The 19,244-nt window shown below is 38.3% G+C and overlaps 1 protein-coding gene across 1 annotated transcript; it reads left to right on the forward strand.

The window, feature by feature from the left end:
- Positions 1 to 452: 452 nt before the first annotated feature.
- On the forward strand, positions 453 to 17,711 carry PCOAH_00018730 (Uncharacterized protein; the record flags this gene model as incomplete). Its single annotated transcript, XM_020058682.1, has 1 exon — positions 453 to 17,711. The coding sequence occupies one exon, from the start codon at positions 453 to 455 to the stop codon at positions 17,709 to 17,711; it is 17,259 nt and encodes a 5,752-aa protein (XP_019914199.1).
- Positions 17,712 to 19,244: the final 1,533 nt, after the last annotated feature.

A 19,244-nucleotide genomic window follows, 5' to 3' on the forward strand; every position in this document is an offset into this window, starting at 1 on the left:
CCCACCATTTGGTGCAGCCTACAGGGGAAAATAGCAGTGTTCTCTTGTCGCGCAGATGCACATGCGACCCTGCTTAGCAGAAAAAGAGAAAAACGCACAAAAAATAGGCACAAACTGATAAATTCCATTTTATTGTGGGAATAAAGAAAAAGAAAAAATCCAAATGAACACTTAAAAGGAAGGGTATGCAAGGGGACTCGTTTCATGCATGTAGAGGGAAGGTGTGTAGTGTAATATTTACGCGGTGGTTGTACTCTTCCGCAGGAGGGGTGGAGATATTTACGTGCATGTAGTATGTTTAGGGAACCCCCTTTCGCATGATATGAATTGGTACGGGGGAGTAACCCCATCTAGACACCTTCCCCGCACGGTTAACACACACGTATGTGCAGCCTATTTTTTCACATCACACGTATTCACATACATGTAGGGACGCGTAGAAGCTGAGCAAGATGGAGCGACGAAGTGAGGAGTCACAGGCCTACGGGGCGCACAAGTGGGTTATGAACAAGCTCAAGTTTGCCTATAAGGAAGAGTACAATGTGGACTCCTTGCTAGACAGAAACGCAGATGAAAGGAAGGAAGTGGTCGACAATTTCCTAGGCAAGGAGAAAAATGATTTGCTGCTCTTCGGGGTGGAAAAGAACCAAATGGTGGTAGCAAAAGAGGAAAATATAAAATTTGATAAAAAAATTGTTTATTTTTATAAGTGTTTAAATGGCGATCTGAAGGATGACAGGAACATACTCTATGGAATTTTATCTCCAAATATTTTAGACACGCTAAAGGTGATGCTGCACAAAGTTATTTACCCGCTCTTTTTGAATAACAAAATGATACATGCAAATATTTGCGGAGACGAAGTGAAAAAGTTTAGGATGGAGTTTGACACGTATGTAAGGGAGCTGGACGAATTTATTCTCATTTTAGAAAATATAAAAAAGGTGAAATTGAAGATGAAGCAGGAGGATCAGCATGAGATTATTTGCGAGGAGGGAAACGATGTCCTTGCAGCAAGCGATAAGATGGGGGGAGCTAGCGAAACGGAAAATAAAATGCTGAAAAAGAAGAATGAAACCGCGCACTTGACCAAATATTTAAACATTTTAGAAAACCTATTCCATGATATGCAAGAGAAAATTCAAGAGTACAAAAAATCCAATGTAGACGTGGGACCATTTATCGAGATCCAGTACTGGAGGTACAAACACAGGTATCTACTCTTCATTATGGAAGAACTGAGAAGCAACGAAATAAAAAAAATAATAAATAACATAAATATAAATAGTGCAAATAGTGAGGAACAAAAATATACCTACACATTTGAAATACTGAACAAGTGGAGAGAATTAGAAACGAAAATTGAAAATGAATTTAATGAAAGTAAGGACAATATAAAATACTTGGAAAGTATAGAACAATTTATTCTGTCCCTTTATCTATGCAACGTAGAGAATATTATAGATAACCTTCCTTCTCTTTTGAATTCCATTAAGATGATATATCTGGTGGCTCGCTTTTACAATACACCCAACAAGCTGAACAACTTGTTCATTAAGATCACCAACCAGCTGGTGATTAAATGCAAGGAGGAAATATTTAGTGCGAAAAAGAAGACGCGAAAACGGAGAAGGACGAATAATAGACGAGGTAGGAAGGGTGTACCAATCGGCAGCGAATATGGCGATGCGAAGTCGGATAAAAATGTGGAAAACGGGGGTGGTGATGAGGGGGATAATTACGGCCATGATGATGATCAGAGTGGGGGGCACACTGATGAACAGAATAGAATGCAGGGTTCGGGGAAAAAGAAAGGAGGGAATTCAAATTTTAGAAAACACTCAGAAGATGGGAATGACCAGGAGGAAGACTATGAAGGGGCAGATAAAAATGAACAGAGCGAAAACGTTTACCTGGATGATGAAAATGGAGTTTGCGCATGGGATGACCAAAGTGACGAATCTGAAGACGAACAAGATAATGAAGACATGGAAGAAAACATGGATAACAAGTTAAATGAAGAAGAACAGGATTATTCAAATGAGAAGGACAATGAAAGCAGAAAAATAGAACAACTGAAGAGGAGACAGAATCTATGGCTACTAGATCCAGATGATTTAATCGACAAATTTGAGTTATGCTTTAAATTGCATGAAAAGTACAGGGAAGAATTTGAAAGTATAAAAACTTTTTTCGAAGAGAATTCTCAAAATAAATCCATCGATTTGAACACCAAGGTGATATTCTGCAAGATAGAAATATTCTGTAGGCGTCTGAAAAAGTTGGTGGATTTATTCCTATGCATAAAACAGTTTAAGTCACTCAGAAGGGTGAAATTTGAGAGCATACAAAACATAACTGCATCGTTCAATAAGTACATAAAGGATTTCAAAATGAAGCACACGGAAGATATGCTAAATTATACGGATAACTACTTCGATAGGGATTTTGTAGAATTGCGAGTGTATATATCTGAGCTGGAGAGCGACTTGCAAGACAGCATCGTGAGCTTGTTGAACAGCAGCTCCAACATTATGTTCTCCTTTTTTATCTTCTTCAAATTTAAGGAGCATTTCATAAGAAATTACTTGATCCATTTTTTACACACAAAATATGATATACTGCTGTGTCAATTTTTAGAAATTTTAAATGGCATAAATAACGAACTGGAAAATTATAAGAGTAACTTAAACTCCAGTAAGAGCATAAATTATTTGAAAAATATTTTTTGGATCCTCAGCATTAACTACAAGATCAATCATATTGTTCAGATTTTTCTGGACGAAAATAATTCGTCCCTCGTCGATAAGGATGACCTCTCTTCGTACTTCGAGTTGCCTCACTTGAATAATGACTTGTCTGCTATGAAGGGGAAGACCAACATGGATAACAGGAGAGAGGCGCATCCCATCGGGGGTAAGACAGTCAATGGGTCTCTGCGCAGGGTGGATGACGAAAGTGGGGACACTTTTTGCAGTATAAATGAGCAAGTTACGAAATTGTTGGAAGACCACGAAAGGAAGAAAACAGCGGAGGAGGAGAAGAAGAAGGACACATCAGCATCGAACGGGACAAGTGTGGAAAATGCCAAAGGGGAAGGTAAAGACGGTGAGGAAGAAGAAAAAAAGGAGTTCTCAACTAGCGTAGAACCCACCACGCGGATAAACGAAAGAGAAAGGAAAAAAATAAAGAACGTCTTGTTTAGAAATGCCAACGGGAAGGAGGTACTAAAATTATACTTGAAAATCTCCAAGTTTATTGAAGAGTATAAGAATAAGCTATTTAAACATTGGCTATGCTTTATAAAAAGTGTGAACAGTTTAAACGTTACCGTGTTTGTGAAGCACCCGAAGACGAAGAACGTGATAGTAAACTTTGACAACAGAATAAAGAGAATAATTAGGGAGGCTAAAATATTTCTGTCTTTCAAATTCCAAATCCCGGAGGAAGTAAAAAATATGATTTCGCAGGAAGCGAAAATATATAGCTTTTACTACAAGCTCCATAACATACTTATATTGATAAAAAAAATGAAAAATAATAAAAAAAAAGACATCGAGTTTACATTAAAGCGGTTTTTTATTTACATCGACCAATTGCTTCTCCCCTTTCTGGTCAAATACACATGGAGTAATTATGCCCTGGAAGATTCTATAACAAATTTGCACAAAGAGTTAACGCAATTTGAAGAGGCAATTAACTCCTTGTACGATATTATTGACGACCATATTAGCTATAACACGAAGGTGATCTACCGAATTCTGAAGCATAAAAATGAAAAACTCGCTATCAACAAGCATAAGAAAAAATTCCACAACAAAATTATCCTCTGTAATTCCATCTCGAAGAAAATACAAATCGCCATTTTCGACCTGCTCACAAACATACAGTATGTTTATGAAAATAAGCTGAAGACCGAAATTACGAAGGAGGAAATTCTAAACACGAGGAAATTTTACTATGATATATTTTTGTCGGTGCTGAAAAAAATTTACCTAAAGAATATTAGGAGCCTCATTAATACATGGTCTAATTTGGAAGGGGAAAACACACAAAACAACCAACTTCGGAAGAATGAAATTGAGATTTTGCTCCTCGTTCACGAAAATGACATTGTGATTAACCCTTCCATTAGCACCATAAAGGAGAATATCAAAAAAATCATAAACGTTTCCATTAACAATTTAATTTATATAGACAACTGGATAAGTGGGGATGATTTAGTGAAGCAGTTTTTCCTTAATGATCGGGGGGGAAGTAAAAAATGCGGTGCCTCCACGGGGAAGGAGGAGCACACGGGGGTGATGGAAAAGTCCTCCACAAAGAGAGGCAACAAAGAAGATGTAACTGAGTCCAGACAGAAGAGCATATTTGAGGAGCTGCTGGACTATTCCTACTTTAATAAGAAGAACGTAAGGGAGTCCTCCAAACATGTCACGGAGGAGCTGAACATGGAAACTGAAAACTGCGTTCGCAACTTGAAGCACGATTTCGATTTTTACGAGAAAATCAGGGAAGACAAAAATATAGAAAAGGAGCTGGTCAAGCTGAATGAAAAGCTGGGCGTGTTCCAGGGCATCGTGGACGAGTTCATCAGCAAATTTGACAAGTACAAATATATAATTCGCGATTTCGAGTCGGAAAAACTGAGGGAGGCCGCAAAGGATACACACAATGAGGACAAACATCCTGGCCTTGTGCCAGGTGGAGGAAATCACACCAACGTCCAGGTGGCGTTAGAGGAGCAGAGCAATGTGCTCCATTTCAGTGCAAATGAAGGAAAAAACGAAACGGACCTTACAAATGCGAACGAAAAGGGTGAAGAACAAATCAACAATGAGAATGACATGAAAGAGGAGAGCCTCACCAGCGGATCCGACACGGAAGGAGAAGAAGAAGAGGAAGACGAATTAAAAATATACCAAGAGGAGGAGAAGATAAAAAAATTCATAAACATAAAAAAGGAAATAAACAATATAGACAGCTTCTACTCACGTAACGTGTTCAAGTTCAACTTGGAGAGCTTCAAAATGTACTTGATAAATATAATAGAAAATGAAGCTCTACAGTGTGCAAATAAAGTCATACAACCGGTCAAGAGGAAGAGCGATCTGCTCATAAAAAAAATGAGTGAATATAAGACAAAGCTGAAGAAGAACATTGTGGATGTAGATTCGCTATACTACGTGATAAACGTTATAAAGAAAATACACGTCTTCGAGTCCACCATAGATATTGCGCTGAATCCCATAAACCAAATGGTAGACGTGCTGGAATTTTACATGAACAATTTTCTGAAAAAGCATGTAGAATCTATGAGGAATTCTGGTCATTATGATGAGGAAGAAAATTATCAGCAAAAATTTATTAGCAATCTTGATAAGAGGAAATCCTCTAGCGATATGTACGAAATGGATGAGTCGTATAATAGGAATCTCCTACAAACGTTTAACAAACTAAATGGGATGAAAAGGAAATTTATTTCCTTGTACAAATCTGAGGTGGAGAAAAAAAATGTCATTTTGAACAAATTTAACGAACTCATATCTTTGACAAGAAATGTAGAAGAAGAAATACAAGAAAAAAAAAGCATCATGAAAAATGAGTTAATGAATAACATTTGTAACTTTAAGGAAGACATAAAAATGTTTAGAGAGAATTTCCTAAAAATGAATTTCAAAAGTGAACACATAAATCCGCTGAACGCATTCGAACTGCTAAAGCGATACAAGGAAGAAATCTCCATGCTGAAGAAAAAATACAATAGCTACTATAAGGGAGAGTCCATATTCGGTCTAAAGCACCAAGAGCATGATGACCTTTTCCTAAGCACAACGGAGATAAATAATTTTTATTCATTGTACGATTTGTATGTGCAACTGAAGGAGAAGCTGAACGAGTGGAAAAATTTAAAGTGGAACGAGGGAATTGTAAAAATGAAGGAATTGAAAAATGACATTCTGTCTTTCGAGAAGAAGTGCTCTCAGCTCCCCAAGAATTTGAAAATGATCGTGATTTACAAGAACTTGGTGAAGGAAATTTTTTACTTTAAAGAAATCACGCCCATTGTGGACGAGCTGGAGAAGAAGACCATTTTGAAGCGCCACTGGGTGGAGATTGTCGGTGTGCTGAAGGAGAAGAAGAAGGAGAGCACCACGAAGGAGAAAAAGGGGAAGAAAACCACCTGTGAGGAGAAGGGGGAGGCGTCTTCTGCGGCGGTGGATACGGCTTCTACTGCAGTTGTGCCGAATGCCGATGAGGGAACTGCACAAGTTGATGAACGTGCTGATCAATCCCCCCCGAAGGAGAAAACCCTCGATGGAGGCATGCTCATCGAAAGCGCCTGCGTGGATGAAGAGGAATACATAGACAACTTAAATAAGCTGGACCTAGACAACATGGACTTTTTCATCAAAGATATAATAAATTACAACTTGCTGCAAAAGAAGGACGACATTCTGGACATATGCGACAGCGCAGAGAAGGAGGCGAGCATTGAGGAAAAGATAAACGAACAGTATAAAATATGGAACGAAACATGCTTCCAGTTTAGTAAGTGGAAAAACAGGGACTATGCATGTATCCTGGTGGGAAGCAAAGTAACAGAAATACAAGAGAGCTTAGAAGAAAGTCAAATTTTACTAAACAATATCAATTCTACAAAGTATAGCAAGCCATTTAAGAGTAAGCTGCTATTGCTGTTGAATAAATTATCTGACTGTAGTGATATTGTGGAGCGTTGGATCAAAGTGCAGATGCTGTGGTGTTCAATGGAGAGCGTCTTTACCAGTGGGGACATAGCAAGACAAATGCCAATCGAGTCTAAGAGGTTCCACCAAATTGACAAAGACTGGATTAACATAATCAATATTGCTAATGAATCCTCCATTGTTATAGAATGCTGCCAAAGTAGTATGCTAAAGGAATTATTGCCGAATATGCAGAAGGGGTTGGAGAGCTGTCAGAAGTCTCTAGAATCGTACTTGGAGGGGAAGAGGAGCAAGTTTCCCCGTTTTTACTTCGTGTCCAATTTGGTGTTACTGAAAATACTTTCTCAAGGATCGGACATTAACATAATTCAATCCGAGTTAATAAAACTCTTCGATGCTATAAATTACCTCACCATAAAGACCATACAGAACAAGAAAAGAATCATTTGTATAAATAATAAGGAGAAGGATGATATCGAAACGGTGCAGTTAGTCAACCATGTGACGATAGACGGAAATATAGAAAATTGGCTGATATTGCTCGAGAAGGAGATGCAGAAGGCGGTGAAAAAGGAGTGCAAATTAGGGGTAGCCAGCTCGGCACAGCTATTCAAGACAATGAATTTAAAAGAATTCTGTGATAAGAACATTGCACAGGTTGCTCTCATATGTTTGCAAGTCATGTGGACAAATGATATAGAAAAATGTATCCACAAATACCATTCGGAGAAAAATATATTAAAAGTGACCAACAAAAAAATCAATTATATCATGTCTGAGTTGGTGAACATATGTCTTTCCGATTTGGGCACCAAACTGAACAGAACAAAATATGAAACTCTGGTTACTATACATGTCCACCAGAGGGATTTGTTCAACGAAATATCAGCTAAGATAAAGGAGTATAAGATCAAAACATGCACCGATTTTGACTGGCTAAAACAGACGAGGATTTATTACAAAGTGGAGAAGAATGTCATTCTGATTAGCATTTCTGACGTCGATTTTGTATACTCTTACGAATATCTAGGTATTAAGGAAAGGCTGTGTATAACTCCACTAACGGATAGGTGTTATTTAACCTGCGCGCAGGCACTAGGACTATGCTATGGTGGTGCTCCAGCAGGACCTGCGGGAACAGGAAAAACAGAAACGGTCAAAGATTTAGGAAGAACATTAGGGATCTACGTCATTGTGACGAACTGCTCTAATCAACATAAGTATAAAGATATGGCAAAGATATTTAAAGGGCTGTGTAGAAGTGGGCTATGGGGATGCTTCGACGAATTTAACAGAATTAACTTGGACGTTTTGTCCGTGGTGGCCATGCAGATCGAGTCCATAGTAACGGCGAAGAAGCAGTCCCTAAAATCGTTTCTCTTTCCAGGTGATTCTAAATCGATTAATTTGAATCCATCCTCCGCTTATTTTATTACAATGAATCCAGGATATGCAGGAAGACAACTCCTGCCAGAGAATTTAAAAATATTTTTTCGGTTCATTTCGATGATGGTGCCAGATAGGCAAATTATCATAAAGGTGAAATTGGCATCTGTTGGTTACTTAGATATAGACAATTTGAGCAACAAATTTAAGTCGCTTTACAGTTTGTGCGAAGAGCAGCTCTCTAAGCAGAAGCACTACGACTTTGGGTTGAGGAATATTTTATCTGTCCTGCGTACCGCTGGAGATACGAAAAGAGCTGCGGGGGCGAATGAAAACGATGAAGAAATGCTTCTAATGAGAACGTTGCGGGACATGAATCTGTCGAAGCTAATTTACGATGACGTGTTGTTATTCTTGTCCCTACTGAATGACGTTTTTCCAAAGTTCCACAACATCACAAAGAAGAGCTACCAATTGATTGAGGAAAATGTGCACCAAATTATTAATAAGAAGAAACTCTGCGCAAAGAGTAAGTGGATTCTGAAAATATTACAGCTTTATGAAACTTCGCTAGTTCGTCACGGGTTCATGTTAGTAGGAAACACCCTCACAGGGAAGACAGAAATATTAAACATCCTCACTTCTGCACTAAGTAATATAGGAAATGTGACAAAAATTATTACACTAAATCCGAAGGCTATAACGTCAGAGCATATGTATGGAGTGAAGGATAATTTGAGTGAAGAATGGACTCCTGGTATTTTCGCAAATATATGGGAAAAATATAATAACAACAATTTGAAGTACAATACTTGGATTGTGTGTGATGGACCCGTGGACGCTATTTGGATCGAAAACTTAAATACAGTTCTAGACGACAATAAAATATTAACGTTAGCTAATAATGACAGAATTCCTATGACAGATAATACGAAGATAGCCTTCGAAGTGGAAAACCTGAATAATGCTTCTCCCGCTACGGTTAGTAGGGCTGGTATTGTCTACATTTCTGACAGCGATTTGGGTTATAAGCCGTTCATTTACAGCTGGCTGCAAAAATTGAAGGATGTGCACACATATGGGGGTACACTATTCCCCATTTTTAACAAACTGTTTATTTTCTATTTGGATAGAATTCAAATTTTAAATTTCGTCAAGGAGAACTGCAAATTCGTGATGGAAGTCACCGACTCGATTTTAATTTCGCAGACCATCAATTTGTTGAACACGCAACTGATTCAGTATGTGAATGCCATTAATAACTTTATGTACAATGAGGAAGATTTGCACAAGATATTTTTTTGTGACAACAGTGAGAAGAAGTTGCTGCACCATAGTGATAAGGTTGTGAGGAAGGACCACGTGGAGGTACCGGATGGGACAACTACCCTCCATGAGAAGACTGACAGTAGTGCTGTGAAAGGAAAAAAGGGGAAGGAAGCAGAAGCGGTGAAAGGAAAAGAAACGCTACCTATTACTAGCGATAGGAGTAAAATTGGCACAAAAGTTGGCGACCCAAGGGGAGGAAGCGTGCCAAGAGAGAACTCCAAGGGGCAACCCATAAATGGTGCAAGTGCTAAGCAGGACCTGCCTGGGAAGGAAAAGAAAAGGGGGGAAGACGGCGGAAATGGGGACGAGTCCAGCAAAAGTGGTCCACCCGTGGCAACAGCGGATACGGCTGATGTGAAGGAGGAAGAGGAGTTAGAGGAAGATGACAAGATGGACACCCTGAACAATTTCAGCATAACATCTGCAACCAAATACGAACAAGTCAAAGCAGAAGAGTGCGAACAAATAATGCTCTACGCAATATTGTGGGGATTGTGTGGTTTGCTGGAGCATAGGGACAGACTTAAGGTACACAACTTTTTAGTAAAAAACGTGCCATTTGTTAAAGCTCTTCTGAGGGAAGGAGACAATTCGAATCAGGGCAGTAAAAACGCGGATTCCAAAATGGGAGGAGGAGAGAAAATCCCTCCAGGAAACGACAAAGATGATGCAGAGGACGAATTCGAAAAAGAAACATGCCTCATTTATGACTACTACTTTGACATGAAGCTGAGGAAGTTGACCAAGTGGAACGTAGCCCCGTTTAGAATGCCAAAGAATATGAACTCCATTTCGTCCATATTAATCCCAACCATGGAGACTAACAAAGTGGAGCATATAATAAAATTAATTTCTAGTATTCCTATTAAGTGCCACAATTTCCATACGTACAAAAGTACCTTACTGTTGGGTTCTACCGGTTCTGCGAAGACGTCCATAGCATTGTTGTATACATCTAAGCAGGACAAGAATACTAAGAGGTTCAATTTTTCAAGCGTCACGACTCCGGAGAAATTCCAACTGTTCATCGAATCAGAACTGGAAAGGAAAAGTGGAAAGACGTATGGTCCGATAGGAAATACAAAATCCATTATCTTCATAGACGATATGTCTATGCCTAAGATTAACGAATGGGGAGATCAAAGTACCTTGGAGCTGCTGAGACAGCTGATAGAATTTCAAGGATTCTACTTTTTAGATAAAGACAAAAGGGGAAACTTTAAAAAAATAATTGACCTAGAATACATAGGGTGTATTAACCACCCAGGATGTGGAAACAACGACATCCCAAAGAGGCTAAAGTCGAAATGGTTCAACGTGAATATACCTCCTTACAATTTAAATTCGATAAACACAATTTATGGCACTGTGTTGAGGACTAAATTTAATAAGAAGAAAAATTTCTCAGACGACATTGTAGACAATATAGACAAGATAATTCTGTGTACCATTAACTTGTTTAGCAGATTGAAAAAGCATCTTCTGCCAGTTCCCTCTCGTTTTCATTACTTATATACAACGAGAGATTTGGCCAAAATATTTTACTCCATGTTGTTGTGCCCTTTTGAAACGGTAGATAACAACTTGCACAATTTCCTATCCCTGTGGAAGCATGAGTGTGAGAGGGTCCTAATTGATAAGCTCTCCCGAATGGAAGATAAAGATTTCTCTCTAGATCAACTGAAGCAAGTGTTTAAGCTGTACTACCCATCTTACAAAGACATAGCGGAGAAGAGCATATACTTTAGCTACTTCTACGTTTCGGAAAAGGAGCAAACTGAATACATGATTGAGAATGATCTTATAGAAACTGTGGACCAGACGAAAAAGGGCAAAGGGGAAAGTCCACTTGGAGGTGCTGCCAAAGGGGGAGTAAGCAACAGTCCAAGTAGGTACTTAAATAAGGAAAATATAAAAGATGGACAGAGTAACAACTTAAACATGGCAGATACGAATAAGATACAAAGGGGAAGTCCATCCGCATCTACAAGGAATAACCCGAACGTAGAAATAGTAAGGGCGGAAAACGATGAAGAAGAAAATCTGAACAACTTTTCCTTCTCTTGGATGAAGAAGGATTACAAAATTGTTGCAGATTTTGAAAGGCTAAGATATATTGCCTACGAATATATGAAGGAGTACAATATGAACAATGTGAAAAAGCTAGATTTGGTATTCTTTGATGATTCGCTGAAACATTTGCTTATCATTAACCGAGTTATGGAAACGCCGCAGGGGTCCAGCATGCTGGTAGGCGTCGGGGGGTCTGGCAAAAGGTCACTAACCAAGCTTAGTGTTTTCATTAGCGAACAAGTGCTATTTCAGTTAAATATAACCAAGACGTATACGAAGAATTTATTTTTTGAGGATTTAAAAAGTTTGTACATATCTGCAGGGCAAATGAACAAGAAGACAACCTTTCTGTTAAGCGATAGTGATATAGAGAAGAACGACTTCATACTGGAGCATGTGAATTCGATTCTCTCCACTGGGCTGGTATATGGATTGTTCATTAAGGATGAGAAGGAGGCCATTTGCGCTGAAATGAAGGAGTCCTACTTGAAGGAAATGAACAAACTGAACCAGTCATCAAAAATGAGAGGTGCCGGGGGAAAGAAGAAAAATAAAAAGAATGACTACAATATGGATGACATGGAGATGGAAAACGAGTCGAAAGATTCACAATTCAGAAGTGACGCTTCGTCCAGGAGCAGCGTCGACAATGACAGCGATTACATGAGCAATGAGAAAGAAACTAGGAAAAAAAAAGACGAAAAAGTAATAAACGATTTTAACGTATCGTCTAGTGTCATTTTTGATTATTTGTTAGACAATTTTAGAAACAACCTTCACATCTTTTTGTGCTTCTCTCCTATCCATAAGGAGTTTGCTTTACGGTACCAGCAATTTCCGTGCATATACAACTGTGTCACCATAAACTGGTTTTTGAAGTGGCCTTTAGAAGCCCTTGTAAACGTGTCCACAGCGTACCTCAACAATTTCCACATCGACATTGAGGAGAAGCTGAGGGACGACTTTTTCAACCTATTTGCTATTGTCCATAAGAAGGTATCAGACACGTGTGAAACGTACAAGGAAAGAATGAGGAGAAATACGTACGTGACTCCCAAGTCGTATTTATCCTTCATCGATTTGTACAAACAAATGTACGTGAAAAAGTACGAAGAAATTCAAAGTTTGAAAGAAAGTGTAGATATAGGATTGAAGAAACTAAACGAGGCAGCCATGGATGTTCAGAAAATGAGGGAAAGTCTCACAACTGAGGAAGAAAAATTGAAGGAATCTGATGAGCAAACCAATGTGCTTCTAGAAAAGGTAAAGAAGGAATCACTCAAAGCAGAAAAGCAAAGCATAGAAGTGTCCAAATTTAGGGATAAGTGCATAAAGGAGAAGGACATCATTTTGAAGGAACAAGAAGAAGCAGATAAGGATCTCAAAGCAGCATTGCCATATTTGCATGAGGCAGAGGAAGCAATCAAAAGTATCACCGCCAAGGATATAACCGAATTGAAGAGTATGAAAACGCCATCGGATATTATTCGTATCGTCTTCGATGGGGTGTTAATTCTCCTGCAGGGGAAGTTAAAGGAACCGAAAATTAGTGTAAAGTACGTAAATAAACAACATGTAGAATTTATCCAAGATTCTTTTGACGAATATGCCAAGCCGCTAATGGCTGATATTCGATTTTTAAATCTTCTGTTTGATTTTTCTAAAAATGAAAAGGATAACATTAATGAGGAAACTATTGAGTTGTTAAAACCTTACATTGAGTCTTCTTTTTTCAAGACGCAAATTGCAAAGAAGGCTTCCGTTGCGGCTGAGGGACTTTGCAAATGGGTTGGCGCCATGGCTATGTATAACCAAGCATCCAAAATTGTAAAACCGAAGATGAGTTACTTGAAAATACAAACAGGCAGATTGGAAGATGCTCTGAAACAGCTAGCGGAAGCGGAAGACTCTCTCCTAAAAGCGCAACTATTTGTTGACAACCTCAATTTAGACATTGAAAATATGTTTAAGAAAAAAAAAACTCTAGAAGAAACAGCTTTAAAAACGAAACAAAGAATTGAACAAGCCAACAAATTAATTAACGGCTTGGGTAGCGAAAAGGCAAGGTGGACAGAAGATTCTAACAACTTTTCCAACATCAAGAAGAAAATCGTTGGAGATGTTTTTATCTGCTCGTCCTTCATTTCATACTGCGGTATGTTCAACACAGAGTTCAGGAATTATCTAATGAATGAAGTTTTCTATCACTACACGAAAAATATAAAAAACATACCCGTGTCTGATAACATCGATGTGATAAAATACGTCCTATCGTCAGATGACACCAAAATTTGCGACTGGAGTGTTCAGAAATTGCCTAATGATAGACTTAGCATTGAGAATGCACTGATTAGCGAAAACAGCAACAAGTACGTCTTGCTTATAGATCCACAGTGCCAAGCCAGCAACTGGATAAAGAACAAGGAATTTCAAAACGATTTATCCAATCATAGGTGTATTACTACCTTTAACAGTAGCAAGTTTAAGGACAATTTGGAGTTCTGTCTTAGCGAGGGAAAAACATTACTCATAGAAAATGTGGAAGAGTATATAGATCCTATATTGGACTCCGTGTTGGAGAAGCAAATAATTAAAAAAGGGAAGAAAAATTACATACTAATAGAAAACAACCTAATCAATTTTGATGAAAACTTTAACCTCTTTATGACTACCAATTTGCCCAACCCGAATTATAGCCCCGAAATTTATGCCAAATGTTGTGTTATTGATTTTACCGTTACGGTGAAGGGGTTGGAGGATCAGCTGTTGGGTAGGGTTTTAACGGAAGAGCAGAAACATTTGGAAGTGTCTTTAAAAAATATTATGATAGAACTTAAGGATAACACCAAATCGCTGCAGGACCTTGACAAGCAGCTGTTGTACAAGCTGAACACAAGTAGCTCTAATCTGATAGAAGACGAGGAATTAATAGAAGTTCTGAACAACACCAAGTTGCTATCCAAGGAGTTGGAGACGAAATTGAAGGATAGTAATGAAAAGAAAAAAGAAATTAATGAGAAGAGAGAGCAATACAGGAGTGTGGCATTGAGGGGAAGTATCCTATACTTTTGCATCGTCGATATTACCAATGTGAATTATATATATAATACCTCATTGCATCAATTTCTGGAACAGTTTGATTTGTCTATAAAGAGAGCGGAGAAGGGACAGCACATTAAGAAAAGAGTTGAATCTATTTTGTCTACACTAACCAATCTGATCATTTGCTACATGGAAAGGTGCCTTTTCGATCAGCATAAAATTATCTTCAAATTGTTAATATCTTTGAAAATTCTTCTGTACGATAATGTGATTAGTAATAAGGACATCAGCTTTTTCCTGAACCCCCTTTCGCATTACAGCCCTTCGAACGATATTAGTAGCGAACTCCTCAGTAATAATTTGCTGGGCGACAATGCGGATGGGGCGAAGGGGAAAAAGAAGGATAACTGCGCTGGCGGCACCATAGACGGATCCGCGGATGCTTATCTGAACTCAAACGATAAGGGAAGAGGAATCGAAAACGCTAAAGAGAAAAGCGCTAGTGGAAGCGGCGGTACGGCAACTGGTACTACTACTTCTGCGGGTACTAACAGTGGTAGTGGTAACGGCAACAGCGCAGGTATTCCCAACACAGAGAATTGCGCGAATAAGAACAAAATGGAGGCTCCCAGAAAGGGGGGAAAAAACAAAATGAGTTCCACCAAGTGGCTATTAAAGAACGAAAAATTATATAAAAATATTGTTTCTCTATCGAACCACTCCTTCGGTAATGACAAGAACAATCGCTTCTTTTACGACATCTTGAATGTAATGCAGCTGAACGAAAATGTGTGGAAGAATTACTATGACGTGCTAGATATAGAAAATAAAAATATTCCATACTATAATGAAAGGCTAGATGTGAATAGCAAAATAAGCTCATTTATTAAGCTTTGTCTTATTCGTTGCCTGAGGGAGGATAGAACAATTCTGTGTGCAAATAAATTTGTGGACGAAGTGCTCAACAGAAATAGTGACACGATAAAACATGAGACTCTGGAAAATATATTCGTCGAATCGAGTAATAGGAAGCCCTTTTTATTTTTACTATCCTTGGCTAGTGACCCAACCAACATGATAGACGATTTCGCGAAGAAGTTTAAGAAATATCCTACAGACAAAATTTCCATGGGAGAAGGACAAGAAATAATCGCAAAGGAAAAGTTAAAAAATGCGCTCATCAGTGGGAATTGGCTAATTTTACAAAATTGTCATTTAAATAAAAATTTCATCATCGAAGTTTATAATATGCTGAAAAAGTTGAACGAAATTGAGGAAGACTTCCGATTATTTCTGACATCCGAGCCAGATGATGAATTTCCTATTTGCATCCTTCACGGAAGTATTAAAATATCTACATCGCTGAGTAGCGGTATAAAAAATAACATGAGGAAAATATATAAAGATATTGTAAAGGAAGATATATTGGAAAAAATAGACGATGAAAAGTATAGGAAAATTATATATTCCTTATCCTACCTGCATTGCGTTTTATGCGAAAGAAAGAAGTTTGGGCCATTGGGATGGTGTGTCCCGTACGAATTTAGCATCACAGATTTGTTTGCTTCTTTCCTGTTTATTGAGAAGCATCTTTATTCTACTCTGCTGGTGAACCGACCCATCGATTGGGAATCCATCCATTATATGCTAGCAGAAGTGCAATACGGGGGCAAAGTAACAGACGACTTGGACAGGGAATTACTGCTAACCTACGTGCAACATTATTTTAGTGAAGACTTGTTCAAAATGAAAAATGAAACGGGTCTGGAAAATTTTTACAATATGCCAAAATTTCACGAAATTACAAACTTCCAGAATTTTATCGAGAAACTGCCAAATATTGACACCCCCTCTGTGCTGGACCTTCACAACAACGCTGAAATAACGTACCGTGTGAATGAGTCAAGGCAGGTTTTGAACTCCATTTTGGAAATCCAACCAAGGGATGTGGACCAAGGGGAGGAAAAAAGCATGGAGACCGTGGTGAAGGAAATCGCCGCGGGTATCCTGCTAATCTTACCAGCGGAAATAAACTTGGAAGAAATAAAAAAAATTATTTACAGAAAGAACAAAAATCAGCAACTAACCATTCAGACGAACCAACCCATGAACGCAACAACCAATTTGAATGCAACTACTAAAAATTTCTCAAATTTGGAGAGCAGTTTTTATAAGGGGAAGAACAAGGAAAATTCAGATATGAGCGAAAATATGCTACAAAGAAGTGCAATGGTGAATAACCCACTGAGTCATGCAGGCAATGCTAATAAAAACGCAACTCCAGCATCTGACAATAAAAACAAGAACATCCTTTGGATAGCGAAAGAGAATGATGTGTACGATAGTTTGGGCGTATCCTACTGGGAAAGCAACAATGAAGGGGAAAAAAATGTGCAATATAATTTTTCCCCATTACAAGTTTTCTTCCTACAAGAAATTGAAAGAATTAAAAAAGTCATCGATTTGGTTAAAACAAATTTAAACGACATCATCAGTGCAATTGATGGCTCCAAAATAATGACAGCTGATTTACAAAATGACACGAAATATCTTTACTCCCAGTCGGTACCAAAAAAGTGGATCTATGATGCTAGCGAAACAGAAATTTCATGGGTATGTCACAACCTAAATCAATGGTTAAATATTCTCAATTTAAGATATGAACAAATTATGAATTATATTCATAATGGGAAGTTGAAGTCTTATTGGCTACCTGGATTTTTTAACCCTCAAGGGTTCCTAACCAGTATGAAACAGGAGATTACGCGTTTAAATAAGAAGGACCAAATTTCGCTAGACGAAGTGGTGCTATATGCTGATATTAAAAATCACGATATTGAGAAGATTAAGGAAGTCCCTGAGCACGGTTTTCACATTCATGGTTTATTCATTGAAGGGTCCAAGTGGAACTGGCAAGAGGGAAAACTGGAGGAGAGTTCCCCCAAGGTGCTATGCGAGAACATGCCTGTTATTCACATCACCGTCGTGTCCAACAAGGACAAGAAGGTCAAGTTTATCGAAAACAACAAACATATGTTTTATAACTGCCCCGTGTATAAGTACAACGTTCGAACGGACAAGTACTTTATTTTCCGAATTTATTTGAAGACGGACGTGGACCCGTCTATATGGAAGTTGCGGGGCACGTCTTTGCTCTGTTCGAAGGACTAGGGGGTGCAGGCTGAATTGTAGCGGTGGAAATGCCAACAGAAATGTCCTCCAATTTGCGCGTTCTCCTATTCGCACATACACGCATATATACGTGTGGTAACTTTTTTGCGTGCCCCTGGATGACCTTTCTTAAAAATGGGGAAAAAGTTCCCCCTGATGAAGGTTTCCATTTTTTATCCTTGTCCGACGGGGCATAAGTACCATTTTGCTGCTTGCCCGTGATGTGGCTTTACCCGAATGCAAGTAATTTTGCCCCTCTTTTTTTGTTCAACCGTCATTTTTTATAGCGCTTCGTTTGTGCCCACTTTTAGCTGTTTTTTTTTTTTTTTTTTTTTTTTTTTTTTCACTCATTTTTATGCATACCACGAATTCGCTTTTTTTTTTAAAAAAAAAAAAAAATACGTGTTAAGGAAGAGGATGGGATAAACTTTCGCACTTTTCTCCTTCTCTAACATTTGTCCAAAAAGGAAATTTTAAACAATATAAAAATTGTAAGATGGAAATATCCTTTTTTTTGACGCTTTGTAGGATATTTTTCAAAATAAAAATGTTCCCCTTTTTGTGTACATGAATGCGTCTTTCTTGAACATTTGGAAAAAAAAAAAAAAACACGTGGTCAGTCTGAAAAGACAACATTACTTCACTTTAAAAGGATCAGAAAAGTCTTTTTTTTTTTAATTCAATTTAAAATAGTTTTTTTCGGCGAATCTTTGCGTCGGTTTAGCACCTTACTCGCGTAAAGCTCATAAAACCTTTTTATCCCCTTATTATTTTTGCTTTTATCATTCGAAGGATATGCTCAGTAAACGCGCCTCATCGAAAAAGCGTTTTTATGTACATTATTACACACACACACACACCTGTGCATACACTTCACCATCACGCAAATTTATCACACAATTTTATATCCATGCTTAACCATTCCAGCGCCGCAATAGATTTTAAGTCTACCCAACAGTTTTGCCTCCTTTGTTATGTGAACGTGTTCATTTGCTCACCCTTCGCGTTATATGTAACCAGTTGAAGGGGCCGACCGCGTTCGCAATAGCCTAATTTTTGTGCGACGTTCCGTTGCTAATTTGTTTTTTCCCCAAACTGTACACATGTACATGCATATATATTGATATATGAGCACATTCCTTTTCAAGTCAAAGGGAAGTATATAGAAATTTGTTTCCACCGTGTAATTGTTTTTTCTTTAAGTTGCAAAATATTCGCCGTTACGTTTGACACCCCCTTTTTGTGAATGCGCTTTTGATTAAGCTGTTTTTGTTTAGTACCTCCCATTCGACCGTCGCGGAGTGCGTCAAAAATTATGGGGCGTTCCTCCGCCTGACGTTTTACGACGTTATGCCGCAGCAAGTTACATTTTTGTGGACTCGCTTGTTCCTTTTAAAAAGTTACTCTTCCTTATGATTGTCTTAGGCATGTATGCATTCGTACGTTTGAATTTGCGTGTACTCTTACTCGTTATGCATCCTATCCTTTGTCAAAGTTGCCTTTTTTCCCCCTTGACAGAAAAACACCATTCGA

The sequence above is a fragment of the Plasmodium coatneyi genome, chromosome 7 (assembly GCF_001680005.1).
Source record: "Plasmodium coatneyi strain Hackeri chromosome 7, complete sequence".
NCBI classification, from domain to species: Eukaryota; Apicomplexa; class Aconoidasida; order Haemosporida; family Plasmodiidae; genus Plasmodium; species Plasmodium coatneyi.